Below are 18,883 nucleotides of genomic sequence, written 5' to 3'. Positions count from 1 at the left end.
CTCTGCAGGGCAGAAGGGAGTGGCACAATATATTTAAAGTGATGAAAGGAAAAAACTTACAACCGAGAATACTCTACCCAGCGAGACCCTCGTTAGGATTTGATGGAGAATCAAAAGCTTTACAGACAAGCAAAAGCTAAAAGAATTCAGCACCACCAAACCAGCTTTACAACAAATGCTAACGGAACTTCTCTAGGCAGAAAAGAAAAGGTCACAACCAGCAACAAGAAAATTATGAAATGGGAAAGCTCATGGGTAAAGGCAAACCTACAGTAAAGATAGGAAATCATCCACACACAAACTGGTAGGGAAGTTAAAAGACAAAAGTAATAAAATCATTGCATCCACAATAAGCAGTTAAGGGACACACAAAACAATTAGATGTAAAATATCAATATAATATCAAAACAAATAATCGTGAAAGGAGAAGAGTACAATTGAAGGATATTTAGAATGCATCTGAAATTAAAAGATCAGCAACTTAAAACAATCACATATATATAGACTGCTATACCAAAACCTCATGGTAACCACAAACCAAAAACCTATAATTGATATACACACAAAAAAGAAAAAGGAATCCAAACACAACACTAAAGATAGTCATCAAATTACAAGAGAAGAGCACAAAAGAGGAAAGGGGAAAAAAAAAAAAGTCCTCCAATATACCCTGCTAAGCACTTGTGCTTTGAGCACACATGCTGCCTTCTGCTCAGATCCTGAACTACACTAGCTACCCAACCTTCCAACCAATCTGGTCAGAATTCAAAGAACCTGGAGTAGCCCTCAGGTCCATAGGCTCACATAAGAATATGATTCCCCCTACAATAAACATAATAGTAACTACCACTGAACTAAGCATCTACTATGAGTCCTCTATTAGATCCTGGACATTTGCCTAGGAAGACCATCCAAGGTTAAAGCTACTCAAGGTCACACAAACCCAGCTTGGATTCTACTGATAGAACCCATGTTCTTTCTGTGGCACTGCTTATGAATAAGGGCCTGTCCACCTGGGTCTCCAGCTTAACATGGCCATTTCTTCCTTTTGGGGTGTAGCCCTATCCTAAAGGTAGGCAGTCTCGACTGAGGCTCTGACACTCTGTATGTGTCTTATTAGCCCCCTCCCTGCAATGGTTGGACCTGACTTTTGGACTCAGTCACTGCCTGAAGCATTGCTCCTTTAGGGATGGGTTGCTGGCAACAAGGTCATTCACTGGTCACTGTCCAGGCCAGTACTGCCGGCCCCATCCACCACAGAAGCTCTGGGGTGGAGTTAGTTCACCCAGCCTGATCTACCGATAACATCTTCTCCATAATAAATGCTGATGAGAGATGTTTGGATGGCCACCTACTGTGGGCCAGCATTACATTAAGCACCTAAAATTTATTGTTGAACTTGAGTGGTATTCATCCACCCTGGACCCTCAGGCTGCCTGTCATCTAAGCCCACATCAGATCATGGCCAAAAGCATGAAGAAATATTCCCTTGGTATGTTGACACAGTAGAAAAGGCTTTGTGCAAGAGAAGTCCCAAGAAACAACAAATGTGAGATGTACACAGAGAGACTCTGGGTTCCTGCAGAATCATGGGTTGTTGGTCATAGTTCACATTGTCAGTGGGAAACTCACCCAACACAGGTTTGTAAAATTACATCAGTGGTGATAAGGAAGTTGGAAAAGTGATTGGTAAGGTTGAGAGTCCCATTTAGTCTCAGGTGGTAGCAGTTCCTCCTATAGCCTCTATACCATACATCAGTTCTTTACAATGTGCATGAAAATCACCTGGGGCTCCTGTTACACACAGATTCTAACTCAGTACATCTGAGGTGGAGCCTGAGGCTCACCACTTCTAACAAGCACCCCGAAATGCTGAAAGCCACCGATCCTCAGACTACACTTTGCATAACAAGCCCAGAGACCTCCCTGACACAGGTTTAAAAAGGAAAAAATATAGTTGACTTACTTGGGTCTAAGTCATGTGTGTAGGTGACATTAGAACCTTCCGGCCAACTTGCATGATCTTACCAGAAACGTAATCATTCATAGAGGAAAAAGACCAAGCCAGCACTGAGTCTCAGAGCATGAGGCAGATGGAGCTCGGGGTTGAGGGATCTGGAAACACATATAGAAATCAAGAGAGCAAAAGAATAGGCAGCAGTCACAGGAATAGCAACAATGTTGTTCAACTGAATAAATAATCCACGTTTGAAAAGCAGAGATGAAGGTAGCCTGGGGTATTTGAAGTCGGGCCAGGGAATGCCAGACCTAGGACGCTAGACTCACTGGCACAGAAAAGGCAAACTTCAAAGTCTTAACAACAAGCCACAGAAAGAAAGTGCGGGCAAAACAAAAATGCCAGAGGGAGCATAAGGTCACAAATGTCCAGAAGGCAACCAGGTAGATTCCCAGATGTGGGTAGTGAACTTAACTGCTCACCTTCAGCTTCCAGAAGGAACAGAGCAAGGAAAATCCAAGTGTCCTAGTCTCAGAAGAAATAGTGTGTCCACCAAGGAATCCAGGAAGGCTTGAAGGATGGGAGCTGGAAAACTCAGCAAACGCTCAGCTCTGCTACCCACGTCAAACCCGTGGTAAAGTTACGTTGTACTGAACCAATGAAAGGCCTGTATTCCTTCCTACATGCGTGGGGCAGAATCAAGACGTTAAGTGCCTCTAGCTGTGAAAATTGGCAAACAGTATGAGGCACGCTGGTAGAGCCCTGAGTCTCAAAGTGAGGTTCTAAATCAGCAGTATTAGCATCATCTGGGAACCTGTTAGGAAATGTAAATTCTCAGCCATGCTCCAAACCTACCAATCAGAAACTGTGGGCGTAGCACCCTGCAGCCTGTTTCTACAAGCCCTCCAGGTGATTCTGATGCACTCACTGAAGGAGAGTCTACTGAAACCATGGCAGAGAGACAAGGCCAGGTGTGGCAAAGGACAATCATTATAAGTGGGCTTGATGATGGTGCTTTTAAAGAGCTAGTGAAGACTAAAGCCTGTTTACACGGAGAAGAAAACCCAGTAGAGTAATGTAAAATAAAAATTCATGAAACATGCTCAGTGATCAACAAAGTTGGTCAATGATATTCCATGGTAGAGTTCTATCAATGTTGAGGAATCATCCAGCCATGGGTAGGACAATAATGTTCTGATGCTGATAATGGGAGACATCATGAGTACCCAGAGGGTCAACTCACAATATGTGCTTGAAAGTTCTCTCTGATGTATTTTTAAGAGACTCACCAAAAAGAAATGCCATTGGTGCCCTTGCTTGTGAAGAGATCTTCTCATAGGGGAAAAACAAACTTGAGAAAAACAAACATGGTGGTCTTAGTGGGATCTGTTTGACAAAAACATTGAGAAAAAATTTTGTTTTCAATATGAGCACAAGTGTAAGACACAAAACCCCAAAAACATGTAGGGGCTTTAATTACAGGCACACCTTGTTTTATTGTGCTTTGCTTTACGGTGCTTCACAAATACTGCGTTATTTACAAATTGAATGTTTGTGGCAACCCTGCATCGAGCAAGTCTATTGGCACTATTTTTGCTAAGTTTGTGTCTCTGTGTCACATTTCGGTAATTCTCACAATATTTCAAGCTTTTTCATTATGATGAGATTTATTGTGGCGATCCGTGGTCTTTGATGTTACTATTGCAAAATGATTGCAACTCGCTGAAGGCTCAGGTGTTGATGAGCATTTTTCAGCAATAAAGGAATATTTAATTCAAAAAACCCCAAAAAGCAAAAAAAAAAAAAAAAAACCCATGTAGCTATATTCTATAATGGAAGTAACCTTTATGATATTCTAACTAGATTAAATTCTTAAATTGCTGGAGTTTTGTAGGAACCTTTTCAGATTCACTGTATAAATTCAAGTTATTCTCTTGGTTCTAACTGTGAACAATCACTGATTAGTGAAAAACTATTAAAATTGCTCCTTTTCACAAGAGTATTGAAGTGATTTTGATACTTCTAAAGAGATTCTCTAAGTGCCCGGTGCTGAGAATTTATATATAATCATTGTCAACTACAGCATAGTGCAGTATATTGAAGAGCTAACATGAGTAGCTGTCAATAGAGGCAGATTATTAACAGCTAGGCATAAACTAGTCCTTGGTAGATTTAAAATTACAGCTTATTTTTCTAAGTCATTTCATATGAACTAGATAGAGTGATATACTCAGAAGTTTACATTCCCCTATTTCAGTGGTACTGAATAAACCTAGGCAATGGATAATCATGTCACATATGATCTTTAGTTTCTCTCTATTCATATAATCACAGAATCATTTTGAGGGAAGAGATTGTGTAAGTTTTGAGTGTAGCCTTCACTCTTGAAGGACCATCCAGCCTTTGCTTGGATACCACTAGCTACGGGAATTCATTACTCAGAACACCACCCATTCTTTCTGGGAACATTTCTAATCTTTTGAGGATTGTCTGCCTTACCTCCCAGATAACTTCATCAGCTTGAATCTTTGGCTTCTCCCTGAAGTTAAATATAAATGAGTCTGATCCCTCTGATTATTTTATATTTCTTTAAATATTTGAAGGCAATTATAAGAATCTCTTTTAGTCTTTTCCGGACAATTCAACCTAAATTCTCTCAAAATTCCTCATAGGACATCAGTTTTAGACCCTGCAAGTACCTTGGACAAAGGATGCAGTTTTGTCAGTGTCTTCAGATGCAAACTCTAAAACAGTCTGACCAGGAGACTGTAAAAGATCCCTCAGGTGAATGAGAAGATTAGATGTCACACAATTCTTATGTCCACTGCAGGAAAATAGCCGGTTACTTTATTACGCCTTTATTGAAGTAGCTTAACAAAATCCACCTATAACTTAAGATTATACGACAATGGACATGCTAAGGTGTAAGATGTAAATTCAAATGGCCCCTTGGCTTATGGCTATGAACTTCTGGATGGGGAATTATTAAACTATTCGTTTTCACAAGACTTCATTTTTGGTACTCTTAAGAAGAGAATCGTCAATAAATAGAAGAGAATCGTCAATAAATAGAAAAGAATATTTTGATAGAGAATGATGCCTTTCTGTAGGCAAGTGAAGGGGAAAAAAGAGTTGGAAGGAAGCACATCTTTTAAATAAGAAGGACTGGGCTTCCCTGGTGGTGCAGTGGTTGAGAGTCCGCCTGCCGATGCAGGGGACACAGGTTTGTGCCCCGGTCCGGGAGGATCCCACATGCTGCGGAGCGGCCGGGCCCGTGAGCCGCGGCTGCTGGGTCTGCGCGTCCAGGGCCTGTGCTCCATGGCGGGAGGGGCCACAGCAGTGAGAGGCCCGCATACCGCAAATAAATAAATAAATAAATAAGAAGGACTGAGTTGTGACTGATGCTGTTGCAACATCAGCACCATTTCTAGAATGAACTACTCTCCTGCCCACCACCTCACTTCATCCTCACCTTTTCACCACTGTAACAAAATTATTGAATTGTTTCTTCCCCACATTTGTGTTCCCAACTTCTACTTCTCTGTCCTCTTACACTTCGGGGAAGAATATCCCCTCTTTGTAAAGGAGACAGAGGAACTAAGTGTTCTTTCTATGTAAAAGTAATGAGGAGTATTTTTCTATTTCTCAGTGTTTTCTTCTAGACAGTGACTTTTCCACCAGTAGCCTCTAGGACTTGTGCATTACAAAAGCTGCAAAGAGCTCTTTGGAAGCAATCCAAAGGAAATAGGTACATACTTAAAGGTGTTTTATTTAGACTTAGAGGTTTATTTATATTTGTCTCCACAAATTCTAAGCAGTATTGATCTATGTACTTGCCAGGATAAAACAAGACAAGAGACAAATCTTACCACTTAAAAAAAAATCTCTCATGAGAATAAAGTACAACTAAAATATCTTTAAAAGCTCCTTCATCTAAACGCATGGCTAATATACCTCTACTGTAAATTCAGGGTACAATGAATTTTGGATTAGCGTTAGCAAACCACCAAAGAGGACACGTCCAGGTCTTTTATAGTGCTGTGTAGGTTTCTGAACAGCATTTAGAAATTTTTAAAATAAATTGTATGAATTATGAGTCCACTGGGTTTTCTTCTAGAACATCCTCCTAAAGAATACCAAATACGGTGTTTTGGCAATGATTGATTAGGTGGCCAAGAGAATTTCCTTAAGAGGCAACAAGGTTTAGTTGGAAGGCATGCATTCAGACAAAAAATAGGTTTGAAACCTAGTTTCATCCTTAATAAAAATAACTTGATGCAGTTATATATGCACTCTCAGCCTCATTTTTTCTTCTGTTAAATAAGGATAATAATCTCTCCTTCTAAGTGTTCTTGAGGCATAGTCTAGGTAATAAATACAAAAGTTTTATTTCCTTTCTTTTTGCAGTATATACATTTTCTCAAACTTAACAGTAAGTTGAAGAATTTATAATGGACTAGGAGATACACTTATCTTCAAAATGAAAAGGTTTAAGAGGTCTTATAGAGAAATTTTCTGTTAATTAGTATTTCATTGCATCTCTAGTTATGGTCCTTCTCAATAACTGAAAGATGGCTCTCTAAAGTCCAGCATCAATGACATTAATGCTTCGCTTATCTCCATCTTGCTACCATTTTGGGTTATATTCCCATGCATTATTCTCTCCCAGAGAATGAATGAAGAAAGGAAAGGACATAAAACTTTATTAGCATTTCTGGTAATAAATTTAACTAAGAGACATTTTGAACTATGGATCAAAATGTGATTGGGCTCCCAATTCAATTCTGTTGACAAGTTAAAATCTTTGGGGGCAAGTGAAGATACTATCCAAGTCAGCATTTCCAATTTTGGGAAGATGATAGCGTCGGGACGGGGGGGGTGGGCTGCACACATAGGTGGGATAATGACTGGCAGTAACGGTGGGGAACCATTGAGGAGAACATTTCAGTGTTCCTGAAATGTCACCAAGCCTTCAGTATCATCAGCACCTCTGCCTCTATGCCAATTAAAAATCCACATAAATGTGGGGGCTTCCCTGGTGGCGCAGTGGTTGAGAGTCCGCCTTGTGATGCAGGGGACATGGGTTCGTGCTCCGGTCCAGGAAGATCCCACATGCCGCAGAGCGGCTGGGCCCGTGAGCCATGGCCGCTGGGCCTGTGCGTCCGGAGCCTGTGCTCCGCAACGGGAGAGGCCACAGCAGTGAGAGGCCCGCGTACCACAAAAAAAAAAAAAAAAAAAAAAAAAATCCACATAAATGTACTTTAGAAACAAAGGAAATGGTGGCCTTCAGATGAGTGCCAAAATGGCAGTAACATCTTCTCTTGAAATAGCTAACCTGTTCTTTGTGTCCCTAAGCCCCTAGAGGGAATGCAGATCTCTTTTCAAAGCTCTTAGACGGGAAAGGAACACTCACAAAATGGGAAAAGATACTTGCAGGGTGGGAACAAATGAGAAAGTGAGAAAACAGCAGGAAAAGCTGCCTGAAGAGGTTTCAGTACATCGAAAACTATAAAGTCAGTGAGAAGTTGATCTTTCATTATTGTAACCAGCTGAGAAAATTCTGCCTCTAGCATATGCTAGAAAGGGTGTGAAAGAGAGGAGGGAAGACTCATTTTGCCAAACTTAGATCCCACTCATGGCTGATGAGTCCTAACTTTGGAAGTAAAAAAATAATCAAGACTTTTGAGCCTGGAGGTTCAATTAACTTTAACAGCACGGCAGCTTCCTTTCTGAATTCTTTCTTTCTTTTCCTTTCCTTTCCCTCCCTCTCTCCCTCCTCTCCCTTCCTTCCACACAGCTCTTTCAGAACATTACAAGGATCACCTTGAAACAAAATTCTTTGTATTCCCAACGCAGACTTTCTTCTCTAGCTTAGAGTTAATATGTATTTCCTAAGCAGGAACAGTGACTATATTGGGGCTTAACATATCCCTTTCCCACAAGAAGAAAACAATGGACCAAGATAATTTCGATATATATATATATATATACATATATACACACACACATACACACCAGTTATAACATTATGATCTCAAAAAAGGAATGGAATTAATCAGGAAAAGCTTAGAAGGGGTAGCCCAAAATATTAATTTAAATACAGAGATAAATGCAGGATGTTAATAAGAAGTATTGAGGAGGATTTCATTAAAATGTAATTTTTGCAACAATGCTCAGGATGCAGACCAGTTGCAGAATAACGTAGAACATTTATCTGGACTAAGGAGGCAATTAGGATAAGATCTAGAAAAGTGAAATAATGGCCTTTGTCGCAACACAGACATGAGAAACCTGTTTTCAGGCAAGAAACAATGAAAACATGTAATAGCAATGAACTTGAAACATTTTGTACTACCTCTTTAGTGAATCTTTCCACATAGTGGGAGGAAACACGCTTTGTTTTTAAAACTAGATTTTATAAATCCAAATATCAGATTTTCCTCATTGATTTTAGAGGAATGGTTGTAATGTTTTTCATGCTCACAGAAATATTTTCTTGATTTTTCCTTGAATAACTAAAGACAGGAGCCAGGAACTGGAGTTAACACTACCTCTGGTGTCATGTTGAATTATGAAGCATAATCAGCCATTTCCCAAAGTTACCCATAGTTAAGGATTCTAGAAGAAAGTAGGGGCACAAATATATTTCTGATGTTCCATCTACTTTTCTTAAGTTTATCATATAGTAGGATGAATTACAACTTTGGATTTTGGAGTTGGTAGATATGAACTTCCTTATGTTCTTCGCTGCATTCCTATATATGCAACATTCATTCTACTTGTCAAATAAAGTGCATTTGTAATTTTGCTTATCTTTTCAAAACCATATTTTCTTAGCTCCTTCTTCCTGGCATCTTGAACGATATGATTTGCTTTCACTAATTCTTGTGTTACCAGGATAAATTTGGCATTAGGGTTTTTATATGTATGAGCAGGTTTGCATAGATTTAAGCATGTATTAACAGAAGAAAACAGCTATGTTTAACGTTAGAATATTAAGTTCACCAGCTGGAAATAAGCTGTGAAAATTCTAAAGAATTTTTCAGAATTTCCTATGAATTAGTATCCACATATAGATATTGGCAATGAGATATAACACAATGCTTTCTGATGATCTTATAAACTTTAACTCAGTGTATATTTGGTTGTAAAAAAAAAGAAAAAAGAGTTCATTGAGAATAAGTGATTCTTGGTGTCAAATATAGCCTTCCTCACTATCCCAACTCCTGCATCCTCAGCTAATTAAGGATGCCATTCAATCACAGGGTTCTCTAACTACTTCTTAGTCCCAATGTCTAAATACACATGCTTTTATTAATATAACTATTTTGACCTTCCAGAGTATTTTCATTGTTGTTAAATTTTGCTTCTTACCATTCAATGTGCTTGCCTGGCCTTCCTCTAATATCAGCACCAGAAGTATGTTTTAATGTAATGTTGACTTGTTCCCATTCTTACTCTGAGAGTATTAAAATAATATGAAGTATTACTCTGAGGTGACCCTGGTCTCACCTCCCTGGACACTTAGGGAACTCAGCAGAATAGTCTAGGGTGATTAAGATGAAGCATTTGGATTTTATAGCATCTGTGTGATCACCTCTATCGTGACTATTTTTAACACAGCACCTGTACTGGTCTCACCACATGTTTCCTGCACTGTCCACCCCAATCCTACAGGAGACTTGATTATGTTTTCTGTAATATATCTCTGTTCATGTTTGATAGCGCCAATGTCCTGTCCCTGATCAAAAATCTTTCAATAAGCCAGGATGTTTGGTTTGGCATTTAAGTCACTCCCCAATCTGTCCTCAACTTATTTTTCTGAAGTGATTTTACACACTACTCCTTCTTAAAAACTCTCATCTCATAAAAATAAGGCTACTTACTTGTCCTTAAATACACAAGTATTCTTAGCTCTACAATTTTGATTATTTGGTCCACGCCAGTTAAAATGGTCTTTTCCCCCCAGGCTGTGGATCTATCTAACCTGGCTTTTACTTTAAACCCCAGCTAGAGTTCCCATCTCTGAGATGCTGCCCCACCGGAGTCCACAGGCATCACACCCTCCGAGTTCCCAGACACGCATTGTCCACACCTCTCATTAGGTGCTTATCAAATGCTTCCTTTTATTGTTACATTTTATCTCTATACCTTGCCCTCCAAAAGAGACAATAAGTCCTGTAATGTTAGAGATTGCATCTTACATCTCTTCTCATCATCACGGCCTGGTAGAGTATTTTGCATATGGTATATGAATAATTAATATTTGTTAGTAACTATCCTGATAACTATAACCTAATTGCCATTTACTAAGAAGCATAGTTTCTATACTTTCAGATACTAACTAATCAATCTATAAAAGCGAGAGTATCAATTTTTAATATTATTATTTCAAAAGAAGAACTAATAGAAAACTCCAGAAATTTAAGAAAATATTTCAGATTTTTTAAACTGCAACTGAAAGCTTCTCACTCTTACCTCCACCTTCTAATCTTTGCAATATTGAATCGATTGTTTACTATTAGAATAGATTATGCAATAAATGCCATAAATTGTGAAAGTAAATTGTAGCTTTTTGTTGAAATTCTCAGACATGACTAGTATCACTTTCTCATTTACTTTTCAATGCTCTTTTTTTAATTATCAAATGTTTATTATTTGTTGAGCAGTTAGGCTTCTTGTGTTGCCCTGAATGCATACAACCCCATCAGAAACAACTTTTTAATGCTAATAACAGCTTTCATGTAATATATCAGACCCTGCTATTTTGAAAAATGACATGACCAATAATGGGGTCCTTTAATCTGAACTTTTTGAATAGTTACTAAGAGAGATGAATAAATATATTGATACAAATTACACTATACTACTCTGGACATATAATTATTAAAGTCTTTTTAGATGTAAAAGTTTTTTAATCTTACAATTCTGAGCCTATCTTGTATCCTTTTCAGTGTGAATTCATTGATAATATACAAGATTTGGTCTGTGGTTTTATGCCTTATTTTGTGCTATCAAGACTTATTCTTTGTCTCAAAAGTCCTTATAATTTTGAACTCAAAATCACAAAATATATGGGAATTAAATAACCTATTGATTATGCATCGAGCAGGTTATGCTCAGGAATTTCTGTTGCACTTAAGGGGACTTAAGGAGACCTTTCGATTGTCTATTTTACAAGCAGGAATTTATATTTTGTGCTTAAAATAAGGCACACATGCTTATGTGTGCATTATTTTATGCTTACACAGAGACCTTTTGTTTAAATGTCCACAAGAAACTAAATAAGAATGTAAGATAATGCCAGAAACTTTCCAGTTAATGATCACTGGTTGAATATATGTACTTACTTACATTTCATCCTGAAACTCCACCACATGGTATTAAAGAATAAAAAAACGATAACACACAGTAAAAAGAGAATGGACAAGAAGTGTCAACAGTTTTTGGATGATAGAAAGTAGAGGATTAGCACATGACTTAGCAAAATGGAAAAACCTAAAACTTATGATCATGCAGTGGGTTCCAATGTACAGATTTGACCCATAAAACCCTTGGAAAAGTCAGGATTTAGAAGTGGAAGGTGTATGTGAGGTACAGGATTAAAAATACGAATGAATTGAATAATCTGTGCAAAGGGCAGTTAGACTGCCCCGAGGCACCTCCTTTAGTCTATGCAACGAGGCTTCTCCTCTGGACTGGTAAGACTCTTGAAGCACAGGCAGGCATGAGTTAAGTTTCTGAATACGTGAGCATTAAATTAAATACTGTGCTGAAAAAAAAAAAGCCTGTATATTATGTAGCAAGAGCATCAGCTCCTCCCCAGTTCAGCCCAAGGAGGCTGTGGTCTGATGTATACCCCACAAGTAAAGTGGAAGACCCAGAACAAAGTCCTACCAATCCCTACAGACCTAGCATTTGGAAGGCCCTGCTCAGTCATCATATGTGAAGGATACCAGCTGATCAGCCCACTAATGCATGACAAACTGCCAACCAAGTTTTAGTTTCTCTTTGGTATGAAAGGACAACTCTTGTGAAAGACTTCTAAGGAACAGCTCCAACAAGAAAGTCAGAGGCAAAAATAAACATAATAGAAAATACTCAGGCGTTCCCACCGGCTATTCTCTCTGCTTGGAATGCTTTTCCCCATATCTGCTCTCTTTACTCCTATACTTCATTCAGAACTCATGCAAATACAAAATAATGAGACATCTTTTCTTACTATTATATTTAATATTGTGTTACACTCCCCATCATCCAATTCTTGGTTATTCTATTTCTTTACTTGAGCTTATATTTCTGCATATATTAATCACTACACAGACATTTTGATACGTTCATGTATTTGTTGTCCACCTACCTCACCCCCAAATGAACACTCACAAAGGTAGGAACATTGCCTATTGCACATAGTAGATCCTTGATAATTACTGTTAATATTATCTACTTATCTGTTTACTTATTTAGTAAAAATAAGTAACTTGGATAAAGCAAAAACAAAGTAGGAAACACAATTTTAAAAGAATAAGTATTCAGAGAATAAGAAAATTTATAGCCAAGAAACAATTGAAATATATTAACTATACAAAAGCAACAATTAGAGAAGAATTAGCTCTTTAAAGTTCCAAATATTAAAAATTAAAGCCATAGTTCAATATAAGTTTGGGAAGACTTGGTAAAGAAAATCTACAAGAGAGTAAAGAGAAATATAAGATATGAACAATACGAAAGAAAAAATAAGAATGTAACAGATCAATCCTGAAAGACAAATGTCTGACTAATAGGAGCTTCTTGCAGTAACACAAAAGAGTAGAAGGGAGGGAACAATTAAGGATATAATGTAGGTTGTTTTCTAGAATGGAAGGAAAGCGCTCTTGGATGGAAAGTCCCTCCAGATGCTCTACAAACTAAGTGAAAAAGAAACTCATCAAGATACTGTTTTACTGAATTTCAGAACTTGAAGCTAAAAAGATTTTCTACATCAATAAACCTCAAAAATATAACATGGAACCAAAGTAAGTTACAGAGTATATATATATTTTAAAACCTAAAAAACCAGCATTTTGTATTATTAATAACTATGTAAATATTCAGTAAAACTACAAAAAGCTTTCATGAGAATAATGACACCAAAATCATGATAGTAACTATCTGTGGAGAGAGAAGGGGGAAATCATATTTAGGAAGACTACAGAGGAAGCATCATTTATATGTATAAAATTTTATTTAAAAAATGACTTTAAGCAAATATAACATAAGATTCAATGAAACTGAGTGGTGGGTATAATGGTATTATTATAATATCCTCTATACTTTTTGATGTTTTTGAAATATTTCACTGGTTAAAACAAAAAGATGCAAGAAACCAAAAGAAAGAAAACAGGTTACATAAAAAATTACAGGGAACAAAATGATATCAGATTTCTTAACTGTAATAATGGAAATTAGAAGATAATGGAGAAACAGCCACCCAGTTCTGAGAGAAGATTTTCAACCAAGAAGCACATATCCATCCAAAATATCAGTCAATTAATATAAAAGTAGGGTAAAAACACTTCAGACTTAAAATCATTCACCTATTCTTAAGAAAGTCGTGAATTATGTACTCTGTGAAATAAGAGAGCAAACCAGGTAAGAGAAAGACATGAGAGCTGTTAAGAAAAATATTGCACTGGAAACTTGTTATAAGTGGCAAGATAAATTTTATTTTAGCTGCTGTAGTAGAGAAGACAGACTTCAGTATAGAGCTGAACTCCATGCCCACAAATTTGATTACCTAGGTGAAATAGACACATTTCTTTAAAGTCACAATCTGCCAAAACTCACACAAGAAGAAATTTGAATAGGCCTATATCTATTAAATAAATTGAATGAATTGATATATATATCTCTCAATTAATAACTTTTCAAAACAAAAAGCACCAAGCCCAGATGGGCTCACTGGTGAATTCCACCAAGCATTTAAGAAAGAAATTATTCCAATTTTCTGCAATCTCTTCCAGAAGACAGAAGCAGATGGAAAACTTCCTGATTCTATGAGGTAGCATTAACCTAATGCCAAAACCAAAGAAAATACAGGAAAAGAACACTACCTTTTACATATATAGATGCAAGTATCCTAACAAAATGTTTTCAAACAAAATGAATTCAACAATGTACAAAAATAATTACACACCACAACCAAGTGGGATTTATACTAGACTGGTTCACTATTCAAAAATCAACTAACGCAATAAAAAAGACATTTTTGGCCACTTAGCACGTAGCTCCAGCCACAGGCTTTTATTTTGAGATTTATTCTGACTGAGTCAGAAACCAGTTTGCTGTATCTCCCAGGTTCCAAGGGATAATTTGAAGCCCTTCTCAATAGGCTTGAAGAGAAGAGACCTTACCCCCTCCCTTACCACCACTTTATGGAGATGATGAGACTCATAACATAGCACTCTCCGAAGGAATACTCTTTCCAGTCTCCAAATTCCCTGATCACTTATGCTCAGCCCTTTCATATGTTCAGTTTAAGTGAATATGTCTTAATATTTCCTATGCAGGATCGGCCTGGTCAATCTGGTACCTCATTTTGGCATAAGAGTAGTTGGCATCTATTATCTTGAGGTTCTATCACTGAGACCGAAATAATTCCTTTTCCACCACTGATCCTCTCTGTTAGAATCTTCCCTCATGACTTGCTGAATACTAGGATGTGTTTGATGCATTCTCTTCCTGGAAAACAACATTCGTCCCTGTGCTATTGACATCTCCACATCTGTGTATGTGATTTCAAGGTCACTAGTGCGGAAACTACCATCATTCCATTTGTAGCTGCACATCACCTAACATGCTGAACCTCATCTAAAGAGTTGTTGACTTAACTATTTTCACCCTGCAATAATTTGCTGATGATACTTTTTAAGAAGTATTGTGACCAATTTTATATTAGGAGTTGGCAAGATTGAAAAGATCCTGATTTTCTAAAATAATAATAAGTGGTGGGGGGACAAGAAATAATGTGTTTTATTAAGTAAAGTTCTCACATATTTTAACCACTAACCACATTATTGTGTTAAATTTTGCCAAACTGATGTACAGTTTTAACATTTAAAATGTGCAAAAGGTAAATATTCTGAGGGAGAGGAAAATAGCAGGCTGAAGATGAACTGCACTTGATAAAAATAGCTTAAAACACTCCCTTTGTAATATTTACAAGTCCTAAAAGCTAAGACTTTTCAGTGTAACAATGTAAGTCTGACAATTCTACTAATAAGTATTTTTATTTGTATCACTGCAGTCAGGCAAACCTTCATATATGAAATCGATAGACATAATTTTCAGGTGGAACTGATAGTTTGACTTTAGATGCTACCTTTCTGCCTATAAAATACAGCAAGGGGAGGGGAAGAAACCTACATTTCAAAATGGGAAACTCAAAAGCAATTCAGTCCGAATAAGCTAACTAACATTTACAAAGTAATTCTCATCCTTATAAATTGCCTTCTTGCAGGAAACAGACCTTATCCTGACTTTTAATATTTCAATGCACCGATCTTGGTGGATGGAGAATGGACCAGGATGTACGGTGACATCAGTGACACCTGCCCCAGACTGGGCCCCAGAAGACCATCGCTACATCACGGTCTCGGGGTGTTTTCTGGAGTACCAGTACATAGAAGTGGCTCATAGTTCCCTCCAGATTGTCCTCGCAGTAAGTGTCGACAGCCAACCACTCCTTCTAGTGCTTCCGGAACTGTTTTATTTCTGTGCAAACTCAGTGCACACAGTTGGAACCCGTGGGTAAAATGTGGCTCTGTGCTTTTTCCTAATCAGTGCCACTTTTAACAGGGATGTGTCAGGTTAAACCAGGCTGTGCTGTGGGCCAAGTGCTTCTTTCTGGCTGTGCTGCTAATTCTGGGAACTCCCCTCTCCCTTTGCCCTAGCTTCTTCTTAGATTTACCCTAGGTACCATCCATCTCTTTTTATCACCCCCCCACCTTTTTCAAAACAATTCAGCTTTTCTATAAGTTCCACTTCTAGACTATCATGCCCCTATTTTTCATAGTATTATGTCAATGAAGAACCCTCCCTCTACAAGAAGGCAGTTGGAGTTATAAATAACTCCTTTGTTTTTGAAGAACTTTCACTAAAACTAAATGCACACTTTTGTGGGATTCGTAAAGTTATTTGTGGGATTCATAAAGTTATTCATTCAACTTTATTATACATGTCTCCATTTATTTATTACAGATTGTGTATGTGCAGATCTACGTATATTTTCTTAGACTCCATGTAGATCTGCAACTGAGGTGCACCGTCCTAACAATTATAAACAACTAACAATACAAGTAGAATCTGCTTGTGGCCTCTTTCTTTACTTTCAGAATGATATTAACTCACAATTCTTAGATAACAAGACATAAAATATTCTGGGTAGAATGGCACCAATTGGTTCACGTAAAATTCTTCTGCAATTTAAAAAGAAACTATGTGAGTGTGTGTATTAGGTTATGTAACTAATATATAGTTATTAGATATTTTAAAATGAGGAATAGGGCTTCCCTGGTGGCGCAGTGGTTGAGAGTCCGCCTCCGATGCAGGGGACACGGGTTCGTGCCCCGGTCCGAGAGGATCCCACATGCCGCGGAGCGGCTGGGCCCGTGAGGCGTGGCCACTGAGCCTGCGCGTCCGGAGCCTGTGCTCCGCAGCGGGAGAGGCCACGGTGGTAAGCGGTCCACGTACCGCAAAAAAAAAAAAAAAAAAAAGAGGAATACATGTATATAAACATATACATACACACACATATATAATCACAATGCGCTTTGCATGTTGTGCTAGTAAACACTTCCCAAGTCTCTGTGACTAAAAACCACAAAGGTTTATTCTCATGGGTCAGCAGGAAGTTTTACCAATCACTGTCACTAAGGAAACAAGGCTAGGGACACAGCCACCATCTCAATCATCACGGGTTGCCATGCCAGAGAGCAAGGATAGATCTGGAGTGTCTACAATGGCACTAAAATGCTCCTCCTTGGGAGGAGAAGCTCATCATTGCTTGTAGTTCATTGTCCAGAACTAGACACACAGTCCTACACAATCACAAATTGGTCAGGAAGGCGCGAGACCTGCAAATATTTGAAGAGTAGCATAAATTATTTCCACAATATTTGAATTATGTTCTTGGCTAAAGCACTGAGGGACCTCCCTTGAATATGTCCAAGCTGAAGCACTTCTTAATTAAAAAAACAAAACTAAAAAACCTTCTCTAATAGTTTGAAACTCTAAACCTGTTCATTTTGATTATTTTTAAGTAAAGATAGATTTGATGGGATGGAAGTAGTCATTTCACTGTTTAAAATTCATTTAGGTGAAGTATTCATTCTCACATGGGAAAAGTAAAATATTTCTGGTATTTGGTGACAGATTAAATGCCTTCATATATGTGTTAGAGAGGAGTTTTAGAGGTAATATTCCTTCCTTGGAACTCCCTCTTTCTACTGTACCCAGAATTTTTGGAAAACTTCCACTTATGCAACAGGGATGATGTAAACATATAGTCTGTGTGCATGGATAGTTAAATGTGACTATTTTAAGAGAGTTATTTGAATTAAAGTGTGTATGTATCAACTATATTCACAGATTTATTAAACCCCACATAAAATTTTGGCTTGCAGATAATTTGCTAAAGAAATACATTTGGACACGGAAGCATGTGTTGAGTCTGTCATACTGCCCAAAGAAAAAATATTTTTACATAAGTAAAAACCATCCGTAAAGGCAAAGTGACTAGAGTGCAAAGAAGATGGATGAAGTGTCCCTAAGAGCAGATGTGACCAATATATCAAGCTACTGGCTCTCACTTCTCCTGTCTGCATTGACCCCGGTTGAGTAGGGCAATCGTTTGGGCGGGCCATCACAGGATGTGGCATCCGTACCTCTCCCCTTTCCACCTGTTCTTCTCTCTGGGGTAGTTCTTTTGCTATGCTGACTGGATCACCTGAGAGAGTAAGTCAGCAACAGATACCCAAGCCAGTTTTTTGGAAAAGTTTCAACACACTTTCCGTCTTTGGACTTGTTATCGTCTAGTTGGCCTTGGGGTGAAAGCATTTGCTATGCAGAAAACTTAGCACATCTTAACTAGAATTTTAGAATGCAAACCAAAATGGGGCTTATCTTGAACAATGTGCTCCGCCTAGTTATCGGAAGCCTTCCAACTAAACGTTCCTGTAGTCATCCTCATCACTTCTGCTGGCATGTTTAAGGGGTGAAATTGTGGCTCGATTCTCTGCTTCTCCCCTTTTCGTGTTACCCAAATCAACTTCCTGACAATCCAATGTTTAGTTCCGTCTAGTCCGGTGAACACTTCCTGAGTGCATGTCCCCTGTTGGCATCTAGAGAAACAAATGAGAGCGTCTCTGACCTTGAGGCTGTCATAATCAGAAATGGGCGTGGTTCCTCAGGGTACAAACCTGGGGCAGACAGGCACACTTTGGGAATGTTGTACACAGAGAATACGTTTGTGCCATTTATGGCATCATCTTGGCGTCTTAGTTCCATCCTGCTTTTTGTGAAGTCAGCTAAACTCCCACACCTCTCTTTGTTTTCACCAGCCTTTGAAGCTGCCCTCTCTTCCAGGATATCTGGCTTAGATCTGCTTTCATAAACGGCTGCTGTCCCAGCTACTGCTCTTGATTAACTCCAAATCTCTCTAGCTCTTTTCCTCCACCCTCACTCAGCCTCTCTTTCACAGATTCCTGACCCCCAGCACACCTGTCACCCCATTGTTCGGTTTTCTGCCAATCAACTCCTAGCTGATTTTGAGATTAGCATCACGAAGCCCCCATGTGCGTCACACATTTATAAGATATCTCCCATCTCCAGCCAAAGGAAGACGAGTATTATATCCATATGATTGGGAAGAGGGGTTATTAATCACAC

General features: G+C 38.3%; 1 protein-coding gene across 4 annotated transcripts in view; it reads left to right on the top strand.

Moving 5' to 3' along the window:
• The window catches only part of NKAIN2 (sodium/potassium transporting ATPase interacting 2), a 979,302-nt gene that overhangs the window by 813,343 nt on the left and 147,076 nt on the right, over positions 1 to 18,883 (top strand). For all 4 annotated transcript variants that reach the window (XR_010933719.1, XR_010933720.1, XR_010933721.1 and 1 more), the window contains one exon: positions 15,456 to 15,656. Coding sequence is in view for 1 of the 4 variants with exons in the window: in XM_067702200.1 (XP_067558301.1) it covers positions 15,456 to 15,656 (201 nt within the window). In the remaining 3 variants the exon portion in view is untranslated. The remainder of the gene's footprint in view (positions 1 to 15,455; positions 15,657 to 18,883) is intronic.

The sequence above is a fragment of the Pseudorca crassidens genome, chromosome 13 (assembly GCF_039906515.1).
Source record: "Pseudorca crassidens isolate mPseCra1 chromosome 13, mPseCra1.hap1, whole genome shotgun sequence".
Taxonomy (NCBI): Eukaryota; Metazoa; Chordata; class Mammalia; order Artiodactyla; family Delphinidae; genus Pseudorca; species Pseudorca crassidens.
This window is presented reverse-complemented; position numbering and strand designations above follow the sequence as displayed.